The sequence below is a fragment of the Melitaea cinxia genome, chromosome 18 (genome assembly GCF_905220565.1).
Source record: "Melitaea cinxia chromosome 18, ilMelCinx1.1, whole genome shotgun sequence".
NCBI classification, from domain to species: Eukaryota; Metazoa; Arthropoda; class Insecta; order Lepidoptera; family Nymphalidae; genus Melitaea; species Melitaea cinxia.
The window spans coordinates 12,252,414-12,279,966 of NC_059411.1; the positions used below are offsets into that span (position 1 = coordinate 12,252,414).

The 27,553-nt window shown below is 40.2% G+C and overlaps 1 protein-coding gene across 1 annotated transcript in view; it reads right to left on the reverse strand.

Moving 5' to 3' along the window:
- Positions 1-27,553, reverse strand: part of LOC123662125 (baculoviral IAP repeat-containing protein 6) — a 51,607-nt gene that overhangs the window by 3,007 nt on the left and 21,047 nt on the right. The window contains exons 28-57 of the mRNA XM_045597010.1: positions 27,260-27,524; positions 26,344-26,579; positions 25,832-25,979; positions 25,600-25,683; positions 25,249-25,374; positions 23,926-24,065; positions 22,805-22,964; positions 21,554-21,772; positions 20,401-20,653; positions 20,078-20,313; positions 19,301-19,491; positions 18,505-18,640; positions 18,335-18,419; positions 15,222-15,406; positions 14,651-14,752; positions 13,554-13,704; positions 12,676-12,818; positions 11,633-11,839; positions 10,859-11,119; positions 10,483-10,629; positions 9,861-10,072; positions 9,304-9,520; positions 6,393-6,586; positions 5,898-6,062; positions 5,390-5,567; positions 4,130-4,292; positions 3,602-3,719; positions 3,248-3,365; positions 2,597-2,814; positions 2,198-2,437 (exon numbers count right to left, since the gene is read on the reverse strand). Coding sequence (XP_045452966.1) covers positions 2,198-2,437; positions 2,597-2,814; positions 3,248-3,365; positions 3,602-3,719; positions 4,130-4,292; positions 5,390-5,567; positions 5,898-6,062; positions 6,393-6,586; positions 9,304-9,520; positions 9,861-10,072; positions 10,483-10,629; positions 10,859-11,119; positions 11,633-11,839; positions 12,676-12,818; positions 13,554-13,704; positions 14,651-14,752; positions 15,222-15,406; positions 18,335-18,419; positions 18,505-18,640; positions 19,301-19,491; positions 20,078-20,313; positions 20,401-20,653; positions 21,554-21,772; positions 22,805-22,964; positions 23,926-24,065; positions 25,249-25,374; positions 25,600-25,683; positions 25,832-25,979; positions 26,344-26,579; positions 27,260-27,524 — 5,298 coding nt within the window. The remainder of the gene's footprint in view (positions 1-2,197; positions 2,438-2,596; positions 2,815-3,247; positions 3,366-3,601; positions 3,720-4,129; positions 4,293-5,389; positions 5,568-5,897; positions 6,063-6,392; positions 6,587-9,303; positions 9,521-9,860; positions 10,073-10,482; positions 10,630-10,858; positions 11,120-11,632; positions 11,840-12,675; positions 12,819-13,553; positions 13,705-14,650; positions 14,753-15,221; positions 15,407-18,334; positions 18,420-18,504; positions 18,641-19,300; positions 19,492-20,077; positions 20,314-20,400; positions 20,654-21,553; positions 21,773-22,804; positions 22,965-23,925; positions 24,066-25,248; positions 25,375-25,599; positions 25,684-25,831; positions 25,980-26,343; positions 26,580-27,259; positions 27,525-27,553) is intronic.

Genomic DNA, 27,553 nt, shown 5'->3' on the forward strand with positions numbered 1-27,553 from the left:
GCTGATTTTCAGTGGTCACTTCGGGTACCATGCGAACGACAGCGACATCAGCCAATAAATAGTATCTAATAATTCAGTAAGACTACGTAGTAACCAACAATACCAATTACATCTATACATAGATATACACACAGATACATCATGTACACCCACATACACATTACACACTAAACATCGTTCTTTTATTTTATTAAAAATAAGTAGGTACCGGTGGTACAGTCGTTTACAAGTTCTGTACCGGTTTCTTAATTAGGTATATTTTTGTATACTGTTTTAAAATTGACAATCGATGCCAGCTCCCTTAGTGGCGGTGGGATATCATTCCAGATTTTGGCCGCAGAGTATTTAAAGCATCCCCGGTAGGCGGCGGAGTGATGTCGGGGTATCAGCATCAAATAGGAGGTCGCTCTAGTATTATACCTCTTGTTGCAATCCTTTGCCCAGTTTAGTTTCGAGAAAAGATATTTAGGAACTTTATTTTTAATTATACCAAACAGCAACGTAGCGAAATGCAGTTGCCTTCGACATTCCACTCTCAATATACCCTTTTCATTGAGGTTGTTACATGTGTGCGCAGGGTCAAAACAAAGCCGAGCACACGCATTCTGGACACGTACCATGTTTTTCGTGCGTTTTAATAATCTAAGGCCTGTCGCAATGTCAGCATAATTCAACTTTGACAAAACTAGCGCCTCGCATAGCCTTACACGGATTTCAGCCGATACAAAAGGTCTAATCTGATACAAAACCTTCAACCTGTATAAGCAGTTTCGTACAGTTTTAAGGATTATGCTCTTCGAATCTAAGATGTTGGTCCATTATAACGCCCAAATTCCTAGTCTCAATAACCCCTTGTATGTCTACTTTGTTTACTTTAATTATAAATGCTTTACTTGTTATCTCTTTAATCTGTTTGCAGGTTCCCAAAACTAAACACTTCGTTTTGTTTGGATTAAGCATCAAACCGTTACATTCTGACCATGCATATATATTTCCTAGATCATAATTAAGCTTGTCTACTGCACTTAAAGTGTCGTCTGCTTTAAAAGAAATGTAAACTTGTACATCGTCGGCGTAGGTATGGATACTTGCTGTACTCACATGCTTTTCCAAGTCGGTGCAATAAAGTATAAATAATAAAGGCCCCAAAATTGATCCTTGCGGAACACCCCTGTTTATAAATCTAGGTCTCGAGTGAACTACAGTTCCATCTTTATCCATTGTCTCCACTACTTGTGTTCTATTCTTTAAGTAATTAGAAAACCCCTCGATAGCATCTGGACAGAGACCATAGTAGTGCAATTTAGAAAGCAGAAGCTATATATTTATGGTATCAAATGCACGTGAGTAGTCTAATAGCATTAGAATGGTTCCCTCCCCTTTATGTTGCGCATTCAGTATGTCATCTACTACATCTATAAGCGCTGTTACGGTGCTATGATTTTTACGGAAACCTGATTGTTTTTCTGGCAGAATATTGTTGGCTTCAAGAAATTGAGAAAGCTGTCCATGTACAATTTTTTCGATGTACATGGTATACATGGTTTTAGGGATAGGACGAATAATCGCTTTTTTCCCATATGGATGGAAATGAATTCATTTCAATGGATTTATTTATTATATTCGTTATCATGTTTAACGTACAGGGCAGGGACATTATCAACATGTCTAAAGAAATTCCATCACATCCGATAGCATTTGACTTCAGACTCTTTATCGTTCTCAAAACAGTGTCACTATCAACGGTAGAAATGTTAAATGTATTTGTAAAATTACAATGTGGCTGAAAATACGTAATATCAAAAATAGAAGCCACTTGCCTGCCTGGTACATCCAAAAAGTAGCTGTTGAGTATTTCGACGTCTCTTAAGACTTGATGGCAAAATGTGGCTTTTTTTAGTCTTAAATGCTACATACCGCTTTAGATTTTTCCATAAATGTGCGAAATTTTTCAAGTTATTTTTTATAATAGTTTTGTAGGATACACATTTCTCTCTGTAAATCGCACTTTGAACCATACGTTAGAGATCTTTATAAAAAACAATATGATTCTCAGATTTAGTTGCATGCACCCTCCTGTGAGCCTTGTCTCGTTTCTTCATCATTAAGTTTATTAAAAATAAGCACAAGTACTAGTCAATAGGCAGTCGATTTATTTACTGTTTTTTAATGCTAAAATTTTTTGTAGAAACATTACCTGCAGGAAGCTGGACGTGTGCGCGTTCCATTTCTCTTCGGGGCGGCCGTGCCACGTGTTGAGCACGGAGAGGCACACCTTGCCGTCGTTGTACAGGTTGGGGTTGAACCGCACGGAGTGGCGGCCCGTGGTCTCCAGGTTGATGAGCATGGGCACGGCGGGATACTCCGCCGGGAAATACACGTCGAGGATGAAACAGCCGTTAGCGTACGGCGTGTCCGACGGCCCGGTGATTAACACCTGGATTACGAATTAGAATTATTTATATCATCCATCATCTCACATTAAGAATCAGGTTGCGAGTTTATTAATAGGAATTACGATTTAGTCCGTAACATTTCACCGCTGGGCATAGGCTTCACTCTCCACGTATTGGATGTACAATAGTTAAACGCGCACCTTCATGACGTCGAGGCGGTCGGTGTCGGTGCGCACGAAGACGGAGGAGGAGTAGGAGAGCGGCAGGCTGGTGGCCAGCGTGGCGGCCTCCTGCGCCAGACGCTTCATGCGCGCCGGGTGCGCGCGCTCGCCCGCCGCGCGCACCGTGCCCTCGAAGTGGTACGGCACCGTGAAGCGGAACCCACCCTCGGGGCACTCGGCCATCATCTCGAACGTCTCTGCGAGCACACGCGTTATTTTCATATAATGTTTTATTTCGATTGACGAGAAAAAAGAGACATCGTTACTTCATATTGAAGATATGACCTGTAGTTCGGGGCCATAAAGAACGGCTACCCTTATTCTATGACTGTATGTAACATTTGATAAAGTATTGAGGTAGGCGATAGCAGGAAATATCCTGCTCAAAATCTGAAGCAGCCCAGCCGGGCGAGTACCTAAACTTCTCAGATCACAGCCATATAATATTATATGTGGTGGGCCAGAAGTAGGGACGGTGACGGTTTTACAATGATTTTGGTTTCGCACACATCCATAGTCTACGGTAACTGCTTAACATCAGGTACGTATGCTTGTTTGCAATCCTATCACGAGCGACTATCTCTGTCGCCATGTGAACCCGTTAATAGAAACTAGAATGGTGGTTCTCACCGAACTGCATGGTGCGCATGAGCTCGATGTAGCGCGCCTCACGAGTGGCTCCCCGCAGCGGCCGCGCGCCCAGGCTCTCCGCCTCGCCCTCGGAGCGGCACATCAGCGCCGACGTCATCTGTGAGGATGACATCATTATAATAATACACATTTTGCCTACTTTTATCGTCCGCGGCATCTTTTATTATGCATGTTTTTTATTTATTAGTATTTTAATATGCTTCTTTTAATGCTCCGTATGTTTTGGTATATTTAGTTTTGTTTTTAAATGTAAATTTTATATCCTGTATTGGCATGATTTGTAAAGATGTGGACTAAGAAACATCTGTGAAAAGAAAAACATCGAGCGCATACCTGTATATCGGCAATGAGCAGCGCGAGTCCCTCGTCCTCTTCGGACAGCTCCGAGTTGCTCGACGTATTAAATCTTTGGCTGTAGGTCATCTTACCGAATATATTCTTTTTACTCATCCTGTAATATTGTTTTAGTGCATCTTTTTAAACAATTAATAACTAAAGCTTATTATTAGAGAGTGCAGGATTATATAGATGATCACACATTTATGTGTGGATTTAGTAATGCTGTATCTCATACATGTTTTACCAACTAACGTAGTTTTACTTAACTATAATTAATTAAGTACTGTAATTTTAATTTGTAAAGTGACGATTTAAAAGTACTTTTGAAGCCAATTTTCATAAAGCGATTTTTGATTTTGATTCTCTAAAACGACAGAGTGAAACAGGTTACATTGGGGGTCGTCCATTAATCACTACGCGCGATTGTTCAATCGAAGACATAAACAATGACCGTGCAACTTCCATGCTCGCCTAGAAACTTGTATTAATCACGGACTGTCGGCCTTAGGTGGCGGGACTGACCTGAGCTTGGTGGCGTAGGAGTTGGTGGTGCGGCTCATGCTGGCCAGCAGGCGCGGCAGCGCGCGCAGCGCGGGCGCCAGGCGCCGGCAGCGCAGCGCGCGCAGCGCCCGCACGCCGCGCAGCACGCACACGTACAGCGGGATGTGGCGCGACATGTCCAGCACTGCGGGCCACCGACATATGCACATCTACTGTTTTAACTGTATTGTAATGTTGTGGAAAACATATTGTATTTACATTGGACAGTCTTGGGGAGACTTGACCGAATGAAAAATTTGACAACAAAAACATTTCGATCTACTTGTATAATGTTAGGGGAGTCCTACAGGGTGTTTTAGAAGCGACACGAGCGCGTCAGAATAACATATAATAGGGTAACCCAAGACATATAATTAGGGTAGTAGTATATAGTAGTCAGAAAAACCAATAATAGGGTAGCATTGCATGTCACACCTACCACACAAACTGGCAGATTAATATTTTTTCGTTGTTAGTAACACGTAGGGCAGATATATTCTTCGCTACACCAACAATGCACAGAATTCTATACTTACTAGATTACCTAACTCATACAATTTAAAATTTCAAGACTTAGATATTTTCAATGGTTCAAAAAATATTTTTCAAAATAAAATAAAACAACAGTTCTTTAAAAAATAATCAAAACAACAACTAAATATATATAATTTATATATATTTCATAAATATTTATATAATCTTCACTATTATTATTATCATTATTATATATGTTATATTTCCTTCCATACAGAGTTAATTGTTATTAAATTATCCTTCCCAGGGGTATTTATAGGTTTAATATGAAAAGAAGTTTGTTTTTTTTTCCTTTTATTTATTTTCTCACGTTTGTTAATTTAAAGTTTAAACGGATGGATGGTCGTAATTGGTCTTTTTGATTATATTTCATTCTTGTTTGTTTTATATTTTTTTTGTGCTGTGTATCATCCCTTATAAGTAAATGAATATCTGACGCGCTCCTATCAGTCACATAAAAATAGTATATATTTCATATATTTCTTTAAATAAATAGGAACTATTTCTGTGACTGACTGACTGCTCTCCCCACCGCTAAAGGGTATATACATCATAGAACCCTTTTCTCTTTTTAGCAACTAATCTTCACAATCCAATAGCACTTCACAAGCCCCCGCAGCGCTCAAATAAATCTCCATTTAAAAACGTTTAATGAAAGGTTATTAAATTAATAAAATTAGCTAAATTCACAGAACATTGTAGAGATACCTGAATCGTTCCGCAGGTAGGAGCAGATGGCAGGCACGAGCGAGCTGTTGGCGACGAGGTCTATGAACTCGGGCGGCAGGTCGTGTGCCTCGTTGTCGTCGCCTTCTTCAGGCTCATCCTCTTCTGGGGAGTACTCGGGCGGCCATTTCTCCCCTGGGTTCATGTACGACACTAGTACCTGGGAATCAGTAATACCTTTGTGAGAAGGATTTAGTAGAACTATACTGATGTTATAGGTAACTAATGATTGTGTTTAAAGTAGCAGTGAGCAGTTTTTTTTTGTGCATATTTGTACTTAATATCTTATTTGTGAAATACATAATAAGGCAGATTTTTTTTTGATAATATAATAACACTATTTTATTTTCATGTTCAGCTACTAAAATTTACTCTTTAGAAGGTTTGAATGAATATTAAAAGTTTTTAAAGCGTGTAAAAGTTATTATATAGTTTATATAGAGTAAGAAAGGGTTAATATAAAGGTATTAAGGCCATGTGGCAGGCGCACCTGCAGCAGCACGGTGACGTGCTCCTCCTCGATGCGCTGGCGTACGAGCGCCTGCTCCACGTTCCACGACTGCTGCGTGGAGCCCGTGCCGAAGCCCGTGCCCTTCGCCCAGTACAGCTGCGACTTCTCCTCCTTGCCCGAACCGTTCGAGTTCTGACTGTTCTGCTTGTCAGGAAACATTTAATGTAAATATATATCACCATACCAATAACACAATTCAGTTCCTTTTGTTTCAACTCGTAATGCCCACCAGCCGAACATAGGCTTCTTTCTCCAGAAGGGTCAGAGCTCAATTTACCACGTCACTCCAGTCAGTTTTTCGCACGAATTTTTTTACACAAATTTAAAATATGAAGACTTTTTGATTTTGATTTTGGGACAAGTTTGCGATATTTCAGCAACATACAAAATTGCGAGATCAGTACATATAGTTCGTACGTGTATGAGGCGAGTTAGTATGGTGGTGGTGTTGGTGGTGGTGGTTCGGCGGTGTACCTGCGCGGCGGGGCGGTGGTGCGTGAAGACGGCGAGGCAGGCCAGCACGAGGCGCACGGCGCCCAGCTGCAGCAGCTGCAGGCGCAGCGCGCGGCCGGCGGGCGAGCCGCGCGGCGCCGCCTCCAGCAGCTGCGCCACCACGCGGAACGGCAGCGTGCCCAGCGACGCGCCGCCGCCGCTCACCACGATGTTGCCTGCGGACAGTACGCTCTGTTGTTGCTACTACCGCCGTCTATCTTCACACACTTGTGACCTAGACATTATCTGTCTCTAGTTACTTTTTTTTTAAATAAAGTCAGCCATTCGCGATCTCGATCAGTCAAATTTGTATTTTATTTACACTCTACACGTCTTTAACCGACTACGCGCTCGACTGAAATTCTCAGATACAAAATATAAATTCGACGATATTTTCAAAATTATGATATTGTAAGAACAATTATATAGAAAAAAAAAAAAAAATTCTACTTCGAGAATAAAAGTAAGAATTTTATTTCTTCTTACACCCATATTACCATTTATCATTATAGTAAGTATACGCTTACGCTTCAGCCTGTAATATCCCATTACTAGGCATAGCCTTCTTTCCCCATGTAGGAGAAGGATCAGAGCTTAATCCACCATGCTGCTCCAATGCGGGTTGGCGGATAAATTCCTTACTATGAGTAACGATCGCTATCAGATGTACATGATAACAACCGGGACCGACAGGCTTAACGTGCTCTCCGAGGCACGATGCGGAGACCCACAAGGACTGCACAAACACCCTGACCAAGGCAAACACCTGTATGGCCAATACAAATGTTTGTCATGTGCGGGGATCGAACCCGCAACCGCCAGCGCAACAGGTAGGTACAATCCATGGCTGTAACCGTTGCGCCAACGCGGCGTAGTAAGTATAAACAATAGCATAATAGTGTATTCCACTATGTTTGAAAAAGTACTTCAAAATGTTGATTTTCCAATAAAAAGCCACAAAAAAAATTGGTTGCCTGTAAAGTCGGTATACGGGCGAAAGTTTTACGTGACAACGACTTTGAGTGGTAAAATAATTTTAATGTGAATATTCATTCGTATAGTAGGAAGAAGGATGAAATAATAGTAACAATTTAAAACATTTATTTATACAAAGAATTATATTTAAAACATTAATTTATACAAAGAATCTCGCACTGAATTTCATTCACTTTTTATGTCTGTCTCTCTCGCTCTTAGGCGGGCTAACCATGCCCGCGTGCCTCTCACTCGCTCTCATTGTGAGCGCATAACGTGAGCGGAGCGTAACGCAGTTTCTTGAAGTGTCACCCGGCAAACCAATTTATAAGACGTTGTCACGTCAAAATATATTTCGACAAAACTAACAAGCTTTCATGCCATATAATTAAATTACACTTTCAACCTTTTTTATTTCTGCGAAAACGCTATCAACCATTTTGGTGACGTAATATGGTTAAAAGCAAAAGTCGTGTATGATGAATGTAAGACCGAACTCGTTGAATACGTCAACGTCAATAGTTCAATATATTCTATTTTTTTGGAATAGTCTCAAATAGTAAACAAATATGGCGTCCTTCCGACCACAGACAATAGAGTAATATTGTAAGTAAAGTGACACAAAGAGCAAATGAATGAATAATATTAATAAGCCATAGACGAATATAAAATTCATTTTATGTTCAAATATTTAACGCTAACATATTGCTAAAATTATTTTAAAATCTAATAATATATTGAATATTTTTGCTAAGAATTAGTAGAGGTAAACAATTACGAAAAAAAAAAAAAAATTATAATAATATTAATTGCGCATAAACGGCAACAAATTTATATTTCGTTTGTGTGAAATAGTCGGTAAAAAGTCGCCAAAAATAAAATTTGCAACAAATTAGGGCCGCTTGTGTCTAAAAAAAAAAGTCAACCCCATTAATATTATTGTCACATTATTTGTATTTACTATGAATAAAGAAACCTTGCGCCGGCGGCACACTCTATCTAACATCTAAAAAAAGGATTAATAACATTGTACTCCACGAAGCTCTTATTGGGTAATCCTAAGTCTCATCCTAGTCTCAAAAAAATTTCCTGTGAACTCTCCACGAAGCTCTCATTGGGTAATCCTAAGTCTCATCCTAAAGTCTCAAAAAAATTTCCTGTGAACTACAGTAAACGTTTATGCCATTGCTATGTAGTATACTTTAATATTATATGGGATAGCGTTAAAAATGTTCAGGATGAAATTGATATTCAGAAATATTCATATTATAAAATAAAACCTTTACAATGAACACTTTACCATAAATGATTGACATTTGCAATATTTTGTAAGCATATTTGTGCTCAACATAAAAAAAGAAAAAAAAAAAAAAAACAATTAATAACAAAATACAAATTAATAACAAATCGCTTTACGGTAATATTATTTAACAAATTATAATTCGTGAAAATTTAAAATATATGGGTAAAGAACATGGCCTATTTGATCGCTCATGCTGTTCATTCACTTATACTCATTCATCTCTAAAAATATTATGACAACATCCCTATTTGCCTTTAAAAAAAAAAAAGAAAATAGAAATGTCATATTCGAAAATATTAGTTGTCCGTACTCTCGGAATTCGTATTTTAGTAGTTTTTATGTGTTTAAAATGATAAATTGATATTTGTTTTTAGTGAAATAAATAGTAAATGGAGTTTTACAAATGTCAGTAAGTTAATGTGTTGTGAAAGTGAGTGATAAATGCGGAAAAAACGTGAATTACGATTGATAGGGGTTTGTTTATTAAATATTTCTTCCAAAAAAACAGAATATACATTATATACTCTTTGTCGTTCAACGTTAACAGCTACAAATATTTGGTGTTTTTGTGTAAAATAATAAATTACAAGAGTATCGTTGGTTGGTAGTACTCACGGCCGTCCTCATCGTGCGCCACGCCCAGCAGCAGGCGCAGCAGGTGCACGGCGGGCGCGCCCTGGTCCAGCAGCGCGGCGGCGTAGCCCGGCAACTTCAGCAGCAACGCGAGCGCTACCAGCGCGTGCGCGGGCACGCCGGCCGCGCCGCTGCTCTCCTCCGTCGAATTACTGCTTGTCGCGTTTCCGGCTGACGTTACACCCAGTTCAACCATTTCCTATAAAAAAGTAGCAAATATTTGAGAATTTTTGAACTGGACTAAAATACCGTAATAACATTTTTAATAGTTAGTATCGTCTCTTTAATCACCAGTTAAAATCACCTTTTACATTAGTCAAATAATTCACAATTCGAATCGTTTTTATTTAGACATTTTAAAAAACCCCTTCCAGATGCCTTTTAAACGATAATTTATTATACTCTATCTATATCAGCTATACATACATATCCACATATAGAGAGAATCCTCAATCAGATAGCGTTCTCAGTGGTGGCAACTGAACATATAAGAAAGTGCACAAGTATTACGAGCAAGTCACACCGATAGAGAAGCGTACCTCGTAGGGGTCGTCGAGCTTGACCCAGTCGAGGTCGTGCGGCTGCGCGGGCGCGGGCGGCGGCGCGGGCGCCACGTGCGGGCGCGGCAGGCGCGCCGCCACCAGCGCCAGGCCGCCGCTCTGCCCGAACTCGCGCAGCACCACGCCGCCCGCGCAGCCGCCCTCCGACCCGCCCGCGCCCGCGCCCTCCCACATCGGGCCCCCGCACGGCTCTGTAATCGATAACTACTTATAGAGACTGCAGTCTGCTCAATATGCCGTATCGTCTTTGATTATCTACATTTAGTTGAAAAAATGATATATATATATATATATATTATATTTCTTCTGTGCGTGTGTTTGTCACTGAATTTCTTAAAATTTTCTACATATATTTCTATGAGTTCAAGGATGGTTTGAAAACACAATTGAACCCGGTAGGTGGCGGTGCTATAGGTATGTCAAAATCAAATTTGGTAGCTATATTTTGGGCAGGACAACGTCTGCCGAGTCCATTTGTATGTCTATCTATATAATAAGTTCTTGTCATAATGTTTAAAAGTAAATAAGATATATAGAGCTATAGCAACATCACATTTTAAATACTGTGCAAAAAACGAAAGGGCTTAATATTTCACTATACCTCCATTAGGAGCGATGTGTAGGTTGAGCGTGAGATGCGGTCCGAAGACGTGCGGCACCGCGGCTGTGAGCTGCGCCAGCGTCGTGTTGGTAGGAATGTAGCCCTCCAGCCCGTCCACTTGCACGCGGACCGTAGACTCCATTAAATCTAAAATATATGTATGAGATTTAATAAAGGTTTTTCAACCAAACTAAACAAATTAAAATTTACTTTTAATGTTCATCTCATTCTCGTACTCCAAAAAGGAACCTCCATGGTTTGCATCTGTCATCCCACAGTGAAACAGGTTGAGTATTAATTCAAACCTTCCTATTTATTGACTTATTAATTTATGACAAATCTTAATCATAGTAGTAATAGTAAAATGACTGACCGCTGCTGCTAGCTGACATAGCCCCGCTCTCGGCGGCAGTCTTCGTCTGCTTCTTCTTGCTATTCTGTTGCTTCAACGTGATATTCTTGACGTCCTTGACGCGCTTGTCCTTGGACGCGCTGGCGGCGGCGAGCGACAGCTCCCACGCCTCCGCCACCGTGAGGATGGCGGTGTCGGAGGCGCTGCGGAGCACCGCGCCCGCGCCCGCGCCGCCTGCGCCTGCACCGCTGCTGGCCATCCGCTGAACTTCCTCGAGTAGGGGCACTGTAGCGGTAAACAATGTTGTTTACTATGCCAGACTAGAATATACTATACTATTCTATATAGTAGACTATTTCTTTAATAATATTTAGTTTGATGAAGCGTAAGTATATTTGAAGGCACTCATCTCAGGATTTATACGACACTACGATATCTTGACGATGAGCTAGCGCAAACTTTACAGCACTGTATTATGGTTGTTATGCTAGCGATTGCAGGTTCGAACCCACGCAGGTTATACATTTGTATGTGCCACACTGTCCTTGTGTACTGTATGGTTTCGAGTCCTCGACACTGAAGGAAATCTTAGTGAGGGGCGTAGAGCCTGAGGCGATTATTTATTTATATAGGATTAGTACAGATGTTCCAAATAGACAAATAAATTTTATGATAGTTCGAACTAGTATTACCAATGGATAAAAATCGTCGCGTTAATCACATTTTTTTATTTAGTTTCAGCAATACATGTAAATATTCAACAGTTCATAAATCAGTAAACAGTATTCGCAGTGGTACCGGGCGGGCGGTGGTCCAGCAGCAGCGCGCGCACGGTGGTGTGCAGCGGCAGCGTCAGCGTGGCGTGCGGCGCGGCGCCGGGGTGGGGCGGCGCGCCGGGCGGGGGCGGGGCGCCGCCCGCCCAGCGCAGCGCCACCGTGGCGCGCTCGCCCGACAGCACCAGCCGCAGGATCAGTGCGCGCGTGAATCCCGATAGACCCTCTGGACCTGAACGCGTTCATACCTCTTTTTATATACGCTTTTTTCGACAAATTATGCATTATTAATATAAAAGCAGAAGAACGCTTCAGCCTGTAATATCCCACTACTGGGCATAGGCCTCTTTCCCCATGTAGGAGAAGAATCAGAGCTTAATCCACCACGCAACTCAAATGCGGGTTGGCGGATATATACTATGAGTAACGATCGCTATCAGGTGTCCATGATAACAACCGGGACCCACAGCTTAACGTGCTCTCCGAGGCACGGTGGGGAGACCCACAAAGACTGCACAAACACCCAGACCACGGCAAACACCTGTATGGGCAATACAAATGTTTGTCATGTGCGGGGATCGAACCCGCAACCGCCAGCGCAACCGGCACAATCCATGGCTGTGACTGATGCGCCAAGGCGGCGTCTAAGCAGTAGAACACTTATTACTAAATATAAAAGAGCATTGGTTCTTAAACTTTTAGTGATGAAGGATTGGTCAAAATATATGTGATGCCACAGACCACCAACAGTTACAAAAATCTGGAGTACTTATTATTAGGCTACTGACTTTGTATCTCGCTTTAGCGGACCACTTTGAGTGCTTCCCCAGACCATCAGTGGTCTGCAAACTATTGTTTAAGAACCACTGCCTGTAGAGTTTGTTTGTTTGTTTGAAGGTGTTAGTCTCAAGAACGATTAGTTCAAATTGAAAAATTCTTTTTGTATTTGATAGTCTATTAACTGAAGAAAGCTATATAACATTTTAGTACGAATTTTCGTCAAATTAACGAGAGAGAGAGGCACAGCTAGTTTAATTATAATTTGTCGATCATCAAATTTATTCTTACCAGTGTAGTGCATTGATTCTAAAATACTGTGCAGTGTAGAAGCGAATAGCTTCTGGTTGGCAGTGTGGCACACAGTCAGCTCCGAGAATAATCTTATTGTGTTCTCTTCCAGCGTGGCATACTGTGCATTCTCTTGCCAAGTTCTGTAATATATAAATTTCGAACAATTTACGAAAAAAAAAAAATGACATAGCATACTTTAGTATTAATTAATATCTATTTTTTACAACAATAATCATGTTAGCTAAATATACTAAGCGCATAGCATCCTAGTTATAGCTATACATGTAAATATGTACCTTGTCTTTTACAGTCTACAATTGTTTAAAAATTCAGTAACAAATATACAGTCAAAATGTCCACAAGTCGTTTTATTAGGCCTAACCTTAACAAGCAATAAGCTACTATTATAGCAGTAAAAAAATCTAATAACACTTTGTAGACTTGAAGAATGCTTTTACAAGCCTCTTACTTAGAATAGATAATTTGCAGCAGTATATATATATATTTTTTTTATGTCACCAGGTTGGCAAACAAGCGTACGGCTCACCTGATGGTAAGCGATTACCGTAGCTTATAGACACCTGCAACACCAGAAGCATCGCAAGCGCGTTGCCGACCCAATCCCCAATCCCCCCAGAAGCTCTGGTCACCTTACTCACCAACAGGAACACAATACTATTTGAAAACAGTATTATTTAGCTGTGATCTTCTGTAAGGTCGAGGTACTTCCCCAATAAGACTGCTCCATATTTTGAGCAGGGAATTCCTGCTGTGCCCTACCTCAGTTAAAACAAATATTACAAAATTCGAGTAGATTAGTGCACACTAGGGCAGTTAATTCAGACGATAGAGTGCGAGAGAGTGGGTCGTGTTACCGTGCGGGCGCGCGCGGGTGGCACAGCAGGCGCAGCAGCGGGCGCCAGAAGACGGCGCCGGCCGCGCCCAGCCACTCCTTGACGCGCCGCTCCGCGCACACCAGCCGCGCCCACTCCACCACCTCGCAGATGCTCTGCAGCGACGGCAGCTCTGCCCGCATAGCATAGCAAGTTACACCGTGCTCTTTTCGCTTTAAAGGGCTCTAGGTGTACGAGTGAACCCGTACGTTTGCATTGTTTACTAAATTACTGAACTGAGTACTTTTAAATACCTAATATTGGAACTTACAGGGCGTTTCAGCTGGTTACTGGACTCTTTAATGACTAATAAGTCTTTAATTAAACAATATATATTACACATATAGATTGAGGGCATATATATATAGGTATAGCATATTCGAAAATTACTAAAATCGGAAACATCGACATTTTTAGCTATCCGCTTCGTGTGGAATGCTCCAATACTTATATACCAAAACTTGACATTCATCGTGATCATCATTCCAGCCTATTGCAGTCCACTGCTGGACATAGGCCTCCATAAGTTCGCGCCAAAAATAGCGTGAACTCATGTGTTTTACCCATAGTCACCATGCTGGGCAGGCAGGTTAGTGACCGCAGGACTGGCTTTTCGTACCAAAGGCGCTGCTGCCCGTCTTCGGCCTGTGTATTTCAAAGCCAGCATATGGATATATATATATCTATATCCCGCCACCGGTCGGCTTTATAACTTCCAAGGTGGTAGTGGAACTGTGTTATCCCTTAGTGGCCTCTTACTACACCCATGGGAAGAGAGGGTGTGGCTATATTCTTTAATGCCGTAGCCACACAGATTAACTTGACATTATAAAATATAAATTAACGTCTTACTCGTAAATGTAATAATAATTGTGTTTGCTCGCAAACGAAAAAAACCAGCTTCAATTACATAGACAAGTAATACAACGTAAGTAGACGAAAAAAAATTACAAAAACACTAGTCGTCACTACGATTTTCGAGGGTTTCCATCGATTTCTCTGGGGTTTCATCATCAAGTCTTGGTTATTTATATAATATATATATTGGTTATTTATATTATGGTTTATAAAGAAATTACCTCTTAATCGACTCTCTTCCTTACTGTTCGGATCCACCATATCAACATCTTCTTCAGAGCCATTTTGAGCCAATATCGCTTCTAACTTAGCTTCACTAAATTCTGCAAAATAATAGAAGTTATTTAAATTAATATATTCAAAAACATTCTATCTATATCATATTTTTCTTTTGAAATAATAGGAAATTTGAAACGGGATCATATAAATAAATATCTTCATGTAACACAGACTGTCGTCTACTGCTATGGTAAACAACTTTATACTCGTGTGAAAGGTAACAGCTGACTGAATAGGATATATAACTACATAATTTTTTTCCATACATACCAATATATTTCCAAATTTAATTATAAATTAATATATTTATAAAATACATATATTGCACCCAGACAGTCCAAGGACAAGAAAGAACCCACAATCTCATCAGCAGAAAGCGGGGTTACTCTCAGGAAAACTGAGGCAGGCGTGTATAAGCTACTGTAATCGCTTACTATCAGGCGAGTCGTACGCTAGCTTGCCGGCCTAGATACACAAGAGAGCGGGAGCGGGGGGACAGATATGGCGAGTCACCGGCGACGGCGCGCACGAGCGCCGCGGGCAGCGGGCAGGCGAGCAGCGCGCAGGTGGCGGCGGGCGACATGGCGGCGGCGGCCACGGTGCGCAGCTGCCAGCCGCGCAGCCGCACGCGGCCCGCGCCCGCGCCCGCGCTCGCCTTCGGCCGCCGCACCTTCGTGTCGTCCGTCTGGCTCTCCATACTGCCAACATTATACGTATTATTCTTAAAAATTGGTTTACTGAGCCGTGCTAAAGTGGAAAACCTGAATCATAGTAGTGCAGTCTGCCCGTGTAAGTGTTTATGGAGTTTTTAGAAGTACCGGTTCTCGAATAGTATCAAAGGACCCAGGAAGGGGTGTAAGAGTTTAAGTTAATACCATCGAAAGATTTTTTTTTTTTTACAAACGAGTACCTAAAATTTTGACTTCGTTATCGGTTCACGTAATCGACATAAAGTCAGTTTCACACATACGATGTAGTTACGTGACGTGGTTACATTCTCAGTGTCATCATGTAGTTACATACTTAATTGACTTAGCGACTACTTGGACGTAGCACGTGTTTTAGTCAGTGAACCAGACGATATTGTTTGTGTGTGAGTCCTGGAGGACACTTTCTGTTATTAAACGCACTAAGCGCCCTTTGCAATCTACTGAAAAACATATTATATATAATTTGTTTGAATCGTTTACAGATTCTGATTGTAATAGATCACATAATGAAATTGCTCAGACTGCAGTTATTGTTTGCGATAATGCATCGTATCATTCTCGAAAACTTAACAAAGCACCTACAACTTCATCTCGCAAACAAGATATTATGGAATGGTTCCAGTGGAAAAATATTGCTTGTGACGTGTCAATGTTAAAGTTGCAAATTTTGGATTTATTTAAGAAGAACAAAGCTCACTTCGAAAAATTTATCGTAGACGAGATGGCTAAGCTATTTTATTTATAAGTTCTTGTAGATAATATATTTATATTTTACAATTTTGGAATTGTCTCAAAATAAATTTAAAGTTTTTAATAAAAAAAAAAAATTTGATAAAGCTTATTATTCGGTGCAGGATTACGCAGTTGATAAAAATGTGTGGACTTAGTGTGGCTGTATTTTATACAACATGGTTCTAATTTTGTACTAAAACACAGTTTATATATTATTTCTCAAAAGAGTAACAGTGGAGTTTCTTGCCGATTCTTCTCTGTAGAATCTACATTCCGAATCGGTGGTAGCTTTACTTTTGCAAAAATAATAATTTATTTTTAGTTTTAATTTGTAAAATGACGATTCGAAAGTATTTGAATAAAACTGTTTTTGATTTTGATTTTGACTATATTCAAGATCGTTTTAAGTAAATATATAAAAAAAAAAAATTCTCTACAGTAAATTTTAGAAGTATTCAATATGAACGGGGCTTTACAGTTTTAAAACGAGAATAAAGGCGTTGGCTTCAACCCCTAACAATGACCACTCAGTCCATATCGGCAATGTGCTAGAGACTTACACTAAGTACTCGTTTGTTAAAAAAAAAAAAACTATATCCACATCTACCATATAGTAGTTCTATTCCACCGTCTGGTCTGTGTTCGAAGAATCCAGGGTGGAATTTAACACACACATTTAAGCCATCTAGCGCGATATACGCAGCGTGGACTGTATTTTTTTCGTTGAATTTGTATATAAATAAAAATGAATGTTGCTAAGCGCATAACTCAGTAAATGGCTCGAACAATTCGGCTAATTTATTTTCTTGTATGTTCCTTAAGAGCCATTTCACAATTTTACGCTCTGCAAGTTTAGGTAAATTTGGTCGCATCGCGCGAGTCGTACGAGCCGCGCGATCTTTGTGCTAGTACGTATAGTGTGACAACCAAAAGACCATCGTGATCATTTTCTGATGTATAATAAAAATTATAACTATGGTATAAAATGTTTTTTACATAATTAATTTGTTAAAAATTTCAAGTATGTTATATAACAACAGTCAATAAATTTAAAATAAAATTTAAAAAATCAATTTTATGAAACAATTTTTTTAAATTGATTTAGTTTTTTCAGTTTACGAATGAATCTAATATTTACGATATGAATAAAAAAGCATTTAATGACATCGACACCGACAAACATATTAATTAACAAATAACAAGACAAACAGATTGAAATGCCTATTTGTATTGATAGTGTGAGAAAAGAAAATTAAATTATACATATGTTTACAGAAATTATCATTATATTATTTTACAGTCATTTTCGTAATATGTTTATTTTATTTATATTTTATTATGAAAGTATCAAATGCGTTTTATCCGCTATAACAACAGGCGCTTGGCGCGTGTGAGCGAAAGAGACGGCTGCGCAGAATTTGGCGTGGACCTTACCTCTAAGAGCGCTAGCGCTCGACTGATTTACCGGGCTTGATGCGTGGCAATATATACTATCTTTTTATTATTTAATATAAAATGTATTAAAAATAATTACATCTTTTAATTATTTTTTTTGTATTCCTTAATGATGTAAGTTTACTTTGATGAAGATAGTTCGTTAAAATTTCTTAGTTTTCTAAGAGAAATATCGCTTTTAAAATTGTACTTATTTGGAAAATATTGGTAACTTTAAATTTTTTTTATCGTTTAATAGAGATACAAATGGAATAAAAATCTATGATAGTGGACAACAAAATTATATTCCACATATTATGATATTTTTTTAAAATGGTTTCAACGTAGAGGTTATTGAAAAGTAGGACTTCAAAGTATACATTGCGACCGTTTACCCAGGGAGGAGGCTGATGAAAAGGTTAATAATTTTATACACATAATATAAATCAAAATTCTGATCTGACTATGGACTACAACAAAGGTTGCTCTATTATATTTCAAGAATATAAATTACATTATTGCATCCAACACTGAGATTAACGACGTCAAAATATTACAATTTCGCGGATTGTTACCGATTTTTGTGAAATGGCTCTTAAGGCCCACGGAAGGTTTTGGTAGAAAAAAAAAAAAATACTTTTAACTTTTGACAGAACTTTGTCCGGGCAGCTAGTTAAAAATAAAGTTAATTAATTAACAGTTTGAAATGGCTTGTGACCAAAACTGTTAAATAATTTACTATAAAATTACCTCTCATCTGAATCCATTGGAATTTCCATTTGTTTCAAAAGAAGCCGGAACAATTCAGGTCTTATGTAACACATTGAGCATAATACTGAAAAATAAAATAGTATTTTTTTAAATGATATTGATTTTTACTCACAGTATAATTATTTTAACCATTATATATAAAATCATACCGGCATCTAATGATTTCTTAAGTAGGTTCATTTCTGGCACATCCTTAACCCAGGTGTACACCAGTTCAAATAAGTCGTCAGTTATCAATTCTTCTAGATTATCTAGCAGTCTTTCTTCTTTTAGCGTCCACAAGACCTGAATGTAAGGATTAATATTTTTATTTTTTTATTTTATACAGTTTTAGAGTTCTATTGAAACCTTTTCATTACGCTCAGAAAACTGACAGAAACAGTGCACCATAAGTATATATGACCACAATATATTTTGACGTGCGTGAAATTTTTTCGCACACATGGCTTTCTAAGTTACTACAGTTAAAATGGGTAAGGGTTGTTGTTAAGTGTCAGTGTTGCCGTGCTTAGGTAAAAGGTACCCAGTACCCAGCAGTTTTCATTGTATCATTAAACCTATGTATAATGATATTATATATTTAGTTCAAACGAATTCAAAACTTTCAAAAAAACTTTTTTTGGTTCGATATTTATAATGTCTTTTACCTAAGCACGGCAGAATGAGAAGAGCAGATTAACTGAGGTAGGGCGCAGCAAGAAATTCGACCCTGACTTTACAGAAATCAGAACTAAATAATACTGTTTTCAAGCAGTATTGTGTTCCTGTTGGTGAGTAAGGTGACCAGAGCTCCTGAGGAAATTGGGGATAATTTCAGACGTTTATAGGCTACGGTAATCGCTCACCATCAGGTGAGTCGTACGGTTGTTTGCCGATCTAATTATATACAAAAAAAGAATGGTAAGTCAGTGAATCGTAGGCAGTAGAAGCAGTAGAAGCAGTGACCGTGGCGAGGGTGTGCACGAGCGCGGCCGAGGGCGGGCAGCCGTCCCGCAGCGCGCGCTCGGCGGCGGCGGCCAGCCACTGCACGTAGGCGTGCGCGCTGCCCGGCGCGCACCGCCGGCACAGCGCCGCCGCCAGCGCGCACACGCCGCCCAGGCTGCCGCCCGCGCCGGCCGGGCTCGCCGGCTGGAACGCTGTGCACGGACGCTTTTTATATATATTGTTAGCATAATCTCGATTATTTTAATATGTTTCGTGACGTCGTGCAACAGTGTTTATAAAAATAGTTCCCTACCCGCTAATACGTTTTGTAACGTCATGCAACAACGTCAATAAAAGCAGTCCCTACCCGTTCAGAGGGCTCTTTTGCTTCTCGGCTTTCGGAACGATAGGTCGTTGTTTCATGACGAGTGCGTTGATCATTTTTATATTCAAAGTCACGGGTGTTTGCTTGGTTAATTTAAATTGTAATTCTCGGTCATTATTTTCGATTAAGTTAGTGGTTAAGGTTAATTTCGTGATAATTGTTATATTTGTAAAAATGAGTAATAAATAGAAGTTAAGTGTTCGGTTTTCTGTCTTTTTTTTTTAAATAAATAAGTTTGTTTCTCTTAAAAATATGATTAACCCAATTCAAATAATTACCAATATTGGTAATTATATATAGCTATGGGATATTTTGCAGACAGTTACCTTATGCTTATTTATCGAGTTAGTTGTATAAGATAAAAATTCTAAGTACAACAGTTATAGCCACGATCGATCACAATTGATACGTACCGTGCGCGTGCGCGTGAACATCCATCTGCAGCAGCGCAGTAAGAAGCGGCGCGCGCAGGGCTGGCGAGGCGCGCGCGGCGGCCAGCAGCGCGCGGTGCGCGTGCTGCGCCTGCGCGCCTCCCGCCAGCACGCAGGCACAGAGCGCACTGACGGCGCCCGAGCTGCCCAGCGCCGCCCAGCGGGAGTCTTCCAGCCGACCACGAGTACACGCCCAGACGACACGTGCCCATCGGTTCCTATACAAGAATACGCATTAGTCAGTGCTTAGTGCAACAAAAATACGTAAGAATGTATAAATTATAGATATGCATTATTATAGTTACTCTAGATTATCCTGCGCAGCGAGGTGCGCATCAGTGGGCGAGGTGAAGGCGGGTGCGGCCAGCAGACGCAGCTGCAGAAGACCCATGTTCGAACTATCGCGCGGCTTGTAGAGTCGTAACGTGACGGTAGTGACGATCAGCGGGCGCGCCAGCACGAGCCGGATGAAGGTCATGCCGGCCGTGCTCTGCGGCGCGCCCAGCGGGGCCACCGTCCCGCCGCAGCCGGCCTCCACGCCCACCGCTCCCGGGCAAGCTGGAATATGTAAGCGAATCGTTCGTTTAGTGAAATGGTTAAGAGGTTGTCCATTTATCACTGGATATTTTTAATCGAGTTTTAACATCCCACCCCTTTTGGGTGTAGTAAGATTGTAAGTTACACTGACCCCATATCCTCAAAAATCACTTTTTTTGTGAAATATATTTGAGAAAAAAAACTACCTTCTGAATACAGGTATAATCTGATCAAATTTGGAAAATTTTGTAGTGTGATACTAATTTCTAGATAAAAATGTTTTTTTTTTTTTTTTTTTTTAATTTAGAATTCGCGCGTTAACCTAAAATAAATACACGTGATGCCTCATTACAGCCTTACCCTTCCTGGTATTTTGTGATTTTTTCCCGAACCCCTCCCCACCTTTCGAGCATCACGTGATTAAAGGACGATCTTTAACTCGTTTGATACTCTGGTGTATTTATTTCACAAATATAAGTTACATCTTACTTATAAAAAAATAGAAAAGATAATTATAGATCCCGCAGGGAAATGAAATATTAAGATAAAGAGGAAGGGCTTTGTTAGGTACATGTAATCATTATTATTATTTTCAATATATCGCACCTTCGGTGCAACAAAAACACAATAACTCATTTCTTAATTTTACAGGAGAGAACTTTTAATTTTTTTTTTTTTGCATTTGTTTGTTAGTTGTACAAAAGACATAACAAAAAAAGTATTCTGAATTGTGACTTTGTAGCACCGAAGGTGCGATATATAATTGGTGCAATTATATGTTGCACCGAATGTGCGATATATAATTGGTGCAATTATAGATTATAACGAAAATATTCGCCTATACCATAGTAAGATTTAATAACGAATAGCCTCGTTGGTCTATTTGTAAATACGTCGCAACGGTAGCGGGCGGGTACTGACTGGCGAGGCTGGTGAGGTGCGGCTGCAGGTGCACCTCGTGCAGCGTGGCGGCGTAGGGCAGCGCGAGCGTGAGCGCCAGCGACGCGTCGTCGGCGCTGAAGAAGTGGTAGGACCAGGCCGCCGCGCGCACGCGCCGCGCCGCGCACGCGCCGCCGCCGCCGCCGCCGCCCAGCAGCACGTCCGCCGCCTGCGCCGTGGGGTTGGCGCACGACACCGTGCCTGCGGCCGCCGCCTTCACTCTTATACTCATACCTATACTCATCGTATCGGGAGTGGGCGTCTCACGGGCCCACTTCTACTACTGACGCTCTACTCGATCACTTCAAAAACGGAGGAAGTTCTCAATTGGAATTTTACGGTGTACCGATTTTTGATGATTCTTTTTTTTTAAATCGAATGCTAGTGTTTGTCATGTGATCCCATTTAATTTTTTTTTTATTCAACTAAGTCGACAAACAAGCGTACGGCTCACCTGATGGTAAGCGATTACCGTAGCTTATAGACGCCTGTAACACCAGAAGCATCGCAAGCGCGTTGCCGACCCAATCCCCAATCCCCCCAGAAGTTCTGGTCACCTTACTCACCAACAGAAACACAATCCAGTTTGAAAACAGTATTATTTTGCCGTGATCTTCTGTAAGGTCGAGGTACTACCACAGTCGGGCTGCTCCATATTTTGAGCAGGAAATTCCTGCTGTGCTCAGTTAAAATAGTTGTTATTAAATAGTTTTAAGGCATCTCTAATAGTGCGTATTTATTTGACTATTTTTCGTCTACCTACATTGTGTTACTTGTCCATACAATTTAAGCCGATTTTTCTCATTTGTAAAGAAACAATTATTTATGTTGTTATTACATATATCACCGACATTAATATGTGACTGTGAATTATTTGTAAAACATTAAAGCATTTTAACATTTCAATTTATTACTACAAATATATATTTTTCTTTACAACTCTCATGACATTGTGTTTGATAACATTGACACTTTTAAAGTAAATTTAAATTAATTAAGATTAATGTAATTTCTCGGTGATTTTTTTTATTTTTATCTTTCTTATTGTTAGAATTCTAAATTTTTTTTATATTAATTTATAAAAAATATATCTCTTTAAAACTGTATTTAAAAGTATATGTCTAAATTTATGCCATTATTATGTGTAGACTTAAATGGTAAATGTATGTCCACTTAAGTTTAAACATTAATAAAATAAATAAACTAAACATACAAAAAATATAAAATACTTACAAAGAGGTGCAATGTTAATTAATCCATCGGTAGTCTCAATGACGGGCGGTTGTGACTTTTTGTTCCCGGACGCCGGGGTCGAAAGATTGATGAGTTGAGGCGGTAGTTTCAGATGGTTCATGAGGGAAGACACCAATCCTTGGTTCCCGCTCGGTCCAGCCTATCAAAACGTATAAATTACTTTATTTACATAAAAGTCCCTTATTCGCTAAATATATCTCTAATCGTCACTTAAGATTTCATCTGTACGAATGCTTATAGAATTATTTGTTATTTATGTCTACTGATACGCCATGCCGCCGCCCACGAGAGTTGCAATGTGATTTTACGGACTAACTGGTTTGGTATGTACATACTCATTACAGCCTTTTTTTTGTTAATATATTTTTTAATTAAACCCTACTGCTAATTTCTGTAAGCACTAAAATAATTTTTCGAGATTATAGCATTCAAACAATACAAGTAAAATTTTTATTTTCTTATATTATTAATTAATTCCCCTCTTTTAATATAAAGTTTTACAACACAGACATAAAAGTATAAACTAAAAGTTTAAAGAATATTTTGACAAACACTTTCTTGAAAAAGGCATTTGGTATAAAACGATCAAGTGTCAGCCTCCTCGTATTCCATGGTTTGCTAAGATGAATATGAGACGGACTCTTGTTGTAACGGCACTAAGACACATTCCACACACAGTATGTAAATATGTAGAAGACGTACAACATGTTTTGATAGAATGCGTCCGTTACAAACGGAGCAGACAAGATTTGGTGTCCAAGTTAGGCCTGAATTTATTGGAAGTCAGATCTTGTCTGAACCAACATCCCAATATGCCAAATCTATACTAGAATTTGTATTTAGTAGTATTAAGATCTAGTAATAATTTAGTATTATAATTTAGTTGATTTTAAAATGTTAAATTTGTTAGTTTTAGTATAGGATAAGTATAGTATAGGACTGTCGTGTACATATGTATAAAAGTCCCTACTAAAGATATTAAAATGTTAATATGATAATAAATATAAACTGTGATAAAGCTGTCTATAGATCTAGAGATCCAAGAAATATTGTTACCTTATATAAGACTAAGTCTTTTTTAAATAATAAACGTCAAATACCTGATGGCAGGCAGAAAGCTTGTCCAGCGCCAGCTCCAAGCCACCTGCATCTACAAAGACGGCCAGCACCTCGGGCCGATCCAGCACACGCACCACTAATTGCTGCATGCCCTGTGACAGACGCACCATCTCCTCTTTTCCTGGAAATAAAACATACCATCTATAGTAAATAATAATAAACTGAGGTAGGGCACAGCAGGAATTTCCTGCTCAAAATATGAGCAGCCCGACTGGGGTAGTACCTCGGCCTTACAAAAGATCACAGCAAAATAATACTGTTTTCAAGCAGTATTGTGTTTCTGTTGGTGAGTAAGATGACCAGAGCTCCTGGGGGGATTGGGGATTGGGTCGGCAACGCACTTGCGATGCATCTGGTGTTGCAGGTGTCTATAAGCTACGGTAATCGCTTACCATCAGGTGAGCCGTACGCTTGTTTACCGACCTAGTGATATAAAAAAAAAACCACTTCACACTCAATGGACCACTAGGATTTATTCTTATCGACACAAGAAAATTATTGTTTATAAGATAGTCTACATGATACTCACAGATAATTGATATTTAACTACTACTGGTATGCCAATTATAAACCCAAAACAATATTTCCTTTTTCGAACCCTGATTTTTATGTAAAGTAATATATACCATTTTTATTTTGGTGGTTGCGAGTGGCAACCAATCACTGGATGCCTAGGTAACAAAATCATTTATAGACTAGGAGTTGTTGAAATTTCTAAACGAATATTTTTAACCGACTTCAAAAAAAGGAGAAGGTTACTCAATTCGACCGTATATATATTTTTTTTATGTTTTATATATGTTCGTGGATAACTCCGTCGTTTGTGAACCGATTTTGATAATTCTTTTTTTGTTGGAAAGGAGATATCCCTAGTTTGGTACCATGATAAGGAAACCAGGATCTGATGATGGGATCCCAGAGAAATCGAGGGAAACTCGAAAATCTGCATAGCTTTTTACTGGGTGTACCGATTTTAATGATTTTTAATTTAATCGAAAGCCGGTTATCATGTGGTGACATTTAAATTTCATCGAGATCTGATTACAACTTTTGGAGTAATCTTTGATAATGCGTATTTACTTGATTATTTTTTTCGTCTACCTACGTTGTATTACTTGTCGATATAATTGAAGTCGGTTTTTCTTCATAAGCCTGCAAACACAATTACTGTAAATAAAACTTAATTTTGTCTATATAATGGTCGTTGTTACGCTGAGCAAGAGAAGAGAATAAAAGAATATCAAGATTGCTCTCATAAAAACTAAAATTTCTAAGCATAATAGAATTGTTTATATGAAACTTACTGAGGAAGTCCAATAGACTGGGTAGAATAAGTGTGGGGTTAGCGGCAAGTGTTGGAAGTTGAGCTACCAGCCAGAACACTTCTTCCTTCAGAGACCACTGTTCCGAACTGGACTCGCCGTTAATTCCTATAATCATTGATAATTGTTTACAAAACCACTGTATTGATTTATTGAAAACTTACTAGACTGTAATGGTACATGTATATTTACGGCGTTTTTTATTATTGTAGCGATGTGATATATTGACTACTTTGTGGGCTACAATTCAAATAAACACTCAATTAAATATTCGAACAGAGAATTGACCAACTTCACTATCTACTGTGGTTTTAATATGGTGCATATATTTACCCGAGTTCAAAATGATCGTGTTCATACCGTCGCACATTGATAACGTTCTGTAGAACTTTTGCATGATATCATGGTGTTGTAATACTGAAAACAAAATGAATTATGAATATACATTATGTTATATTTAAACATTTTAAGTAAAAAAGTAAAATAAAAAAAAATACAATAAATTTTTTTTTCTTATTTTTACATGAAACGTTTGTTATATGGACAGAGGTAAATGAGTGGTCACCTGTATCAGCGAGGCAGGGCATCTTAGGCACCTGCTGCTTTCTTTCGTCTTCGAGATTGGTGTCTTCCGTTTGCGCCGCATTGTTCTGAGCTTTGCTCTCATCCGTTTGGGACATGTCGCCGATCGAACCGCTGGGACTCGTCGCTGGCTGTAGACGAAAATTATAAAAAAATAAATCATCATTAGGTAGGGAACAGCAAAAAAAAAACCTGTTTTGAATCTGGAGCTCGTCTGGGAATTTTTTCAAAACCTTACAGAAAATCACAACTAAAAAATATTCCTCTCAAGTAGTGTCGTGTTCCCGTGGTGGGTAAGGTAGTCAGGGTTCCCGGGGAGGGTCGGGAATAGGATAAGCGATGCTTTTGCTTACGTTGTTGCAAGCATACGCTGGTTCGCCGATCTAGTTGTATATTATAAAAAAAAACAAGATGACAACGAGGAAAGAAGATAGTTACAAAAATATAACGATATAAAAAAATAAAAAAGCAAGCTAGAATGAGTACGTCAGTCACGGCGTGGCCGGTGGAGGGCGCGGCGGCGGGCGGCAGCGGCAGCGCCAGCAGCTTGCGCGCGTAGTGCAGCAGCTGCTGCAGCAGCGCGCGGCGCAGCGGCGCGCGGCGCGAGCTGCCGGCCAGCACGTCGGCCAGCAGCCCCGACAGGCGCGCCTCGCCGCCCGCCGCGCCGCCGCCGCCGCCGCTCTCCGCGCGCCAGCCGCTGCTCTCGCGCACCCAGCGCCCGCACTGCTCCGCTGCGGGAGACGTTCAGATATTTCGCGACATTTCGCACCACCCCCGCGCGTAGATACGCTTGTCGCGGACAGGTTTATAAAGTGTGCGTAGTAGTGAATTCAATAAAACGTTATGATAGCTTCAGCCTGTAACATTCCACTGCTGGGCATAGGCCTCTTACCTCATGTAAGAGAAGGATCAGAGCTTAATTCATCACGTGGCTTCACATAGGGTTGGCAAATATATTCCCCACTATGAGTAACGATCGCTATCAGGTGTATATGGGGAGACCCACAAGGACTAACAATTAGATCGGAAATAAATATTTGTATAAGCCCAAATATCCACTCCGAACGGGTATCGAACCCGCGACCGTCGGTGTTTAGGTGCCGCCGACACGGTACACGCACCATTACGGCCGAGCGTCGTAGTGTGTGTTAAGAATTTAAGATTTAAGAACATAAAATACATTTTTCAAAAAAGTAAGAGTTAAGTTAACTATTCGACCGTATTTTTGTAAGTGTGTTTACTACGATTTCTTCCCATTGTAACGATTCGTTTTTAATAAAAAAAGCTGGATGGTTACTCAATTTTAAAATAAAATGTAAAATGCACATCAAATCAGTCACATTTACGTAGCACACACACAGTGTCTAATACCAGATGTCACCACACTCCGCAAATAGCACAACGATCTCACCGACGGCCTCGATGAGCGGCAGCGCGTGGTGCACGTGCTTGGGCGCGAGCGCGGGCAGCAGCGCGTGCGCGGCGCGCAGCAGCGCCGCGTGCAGGTCGAGCGCGGAGTGCGCCACGGGCGGCGCGCCGGCCGGGCGCTGCCACAGCGCGCCCAGCGCGCGCAGCGCCACCAGCGCGCCCGCCGCGCCGCGCGCCTTCACCACGCGCGACAGCACCGACTGCAGCGCCGCCGCCGCGCCGGCCCCCGCGCCGATACTGGCGCCACCCTGATTTCAACGATATATTTCATTATATA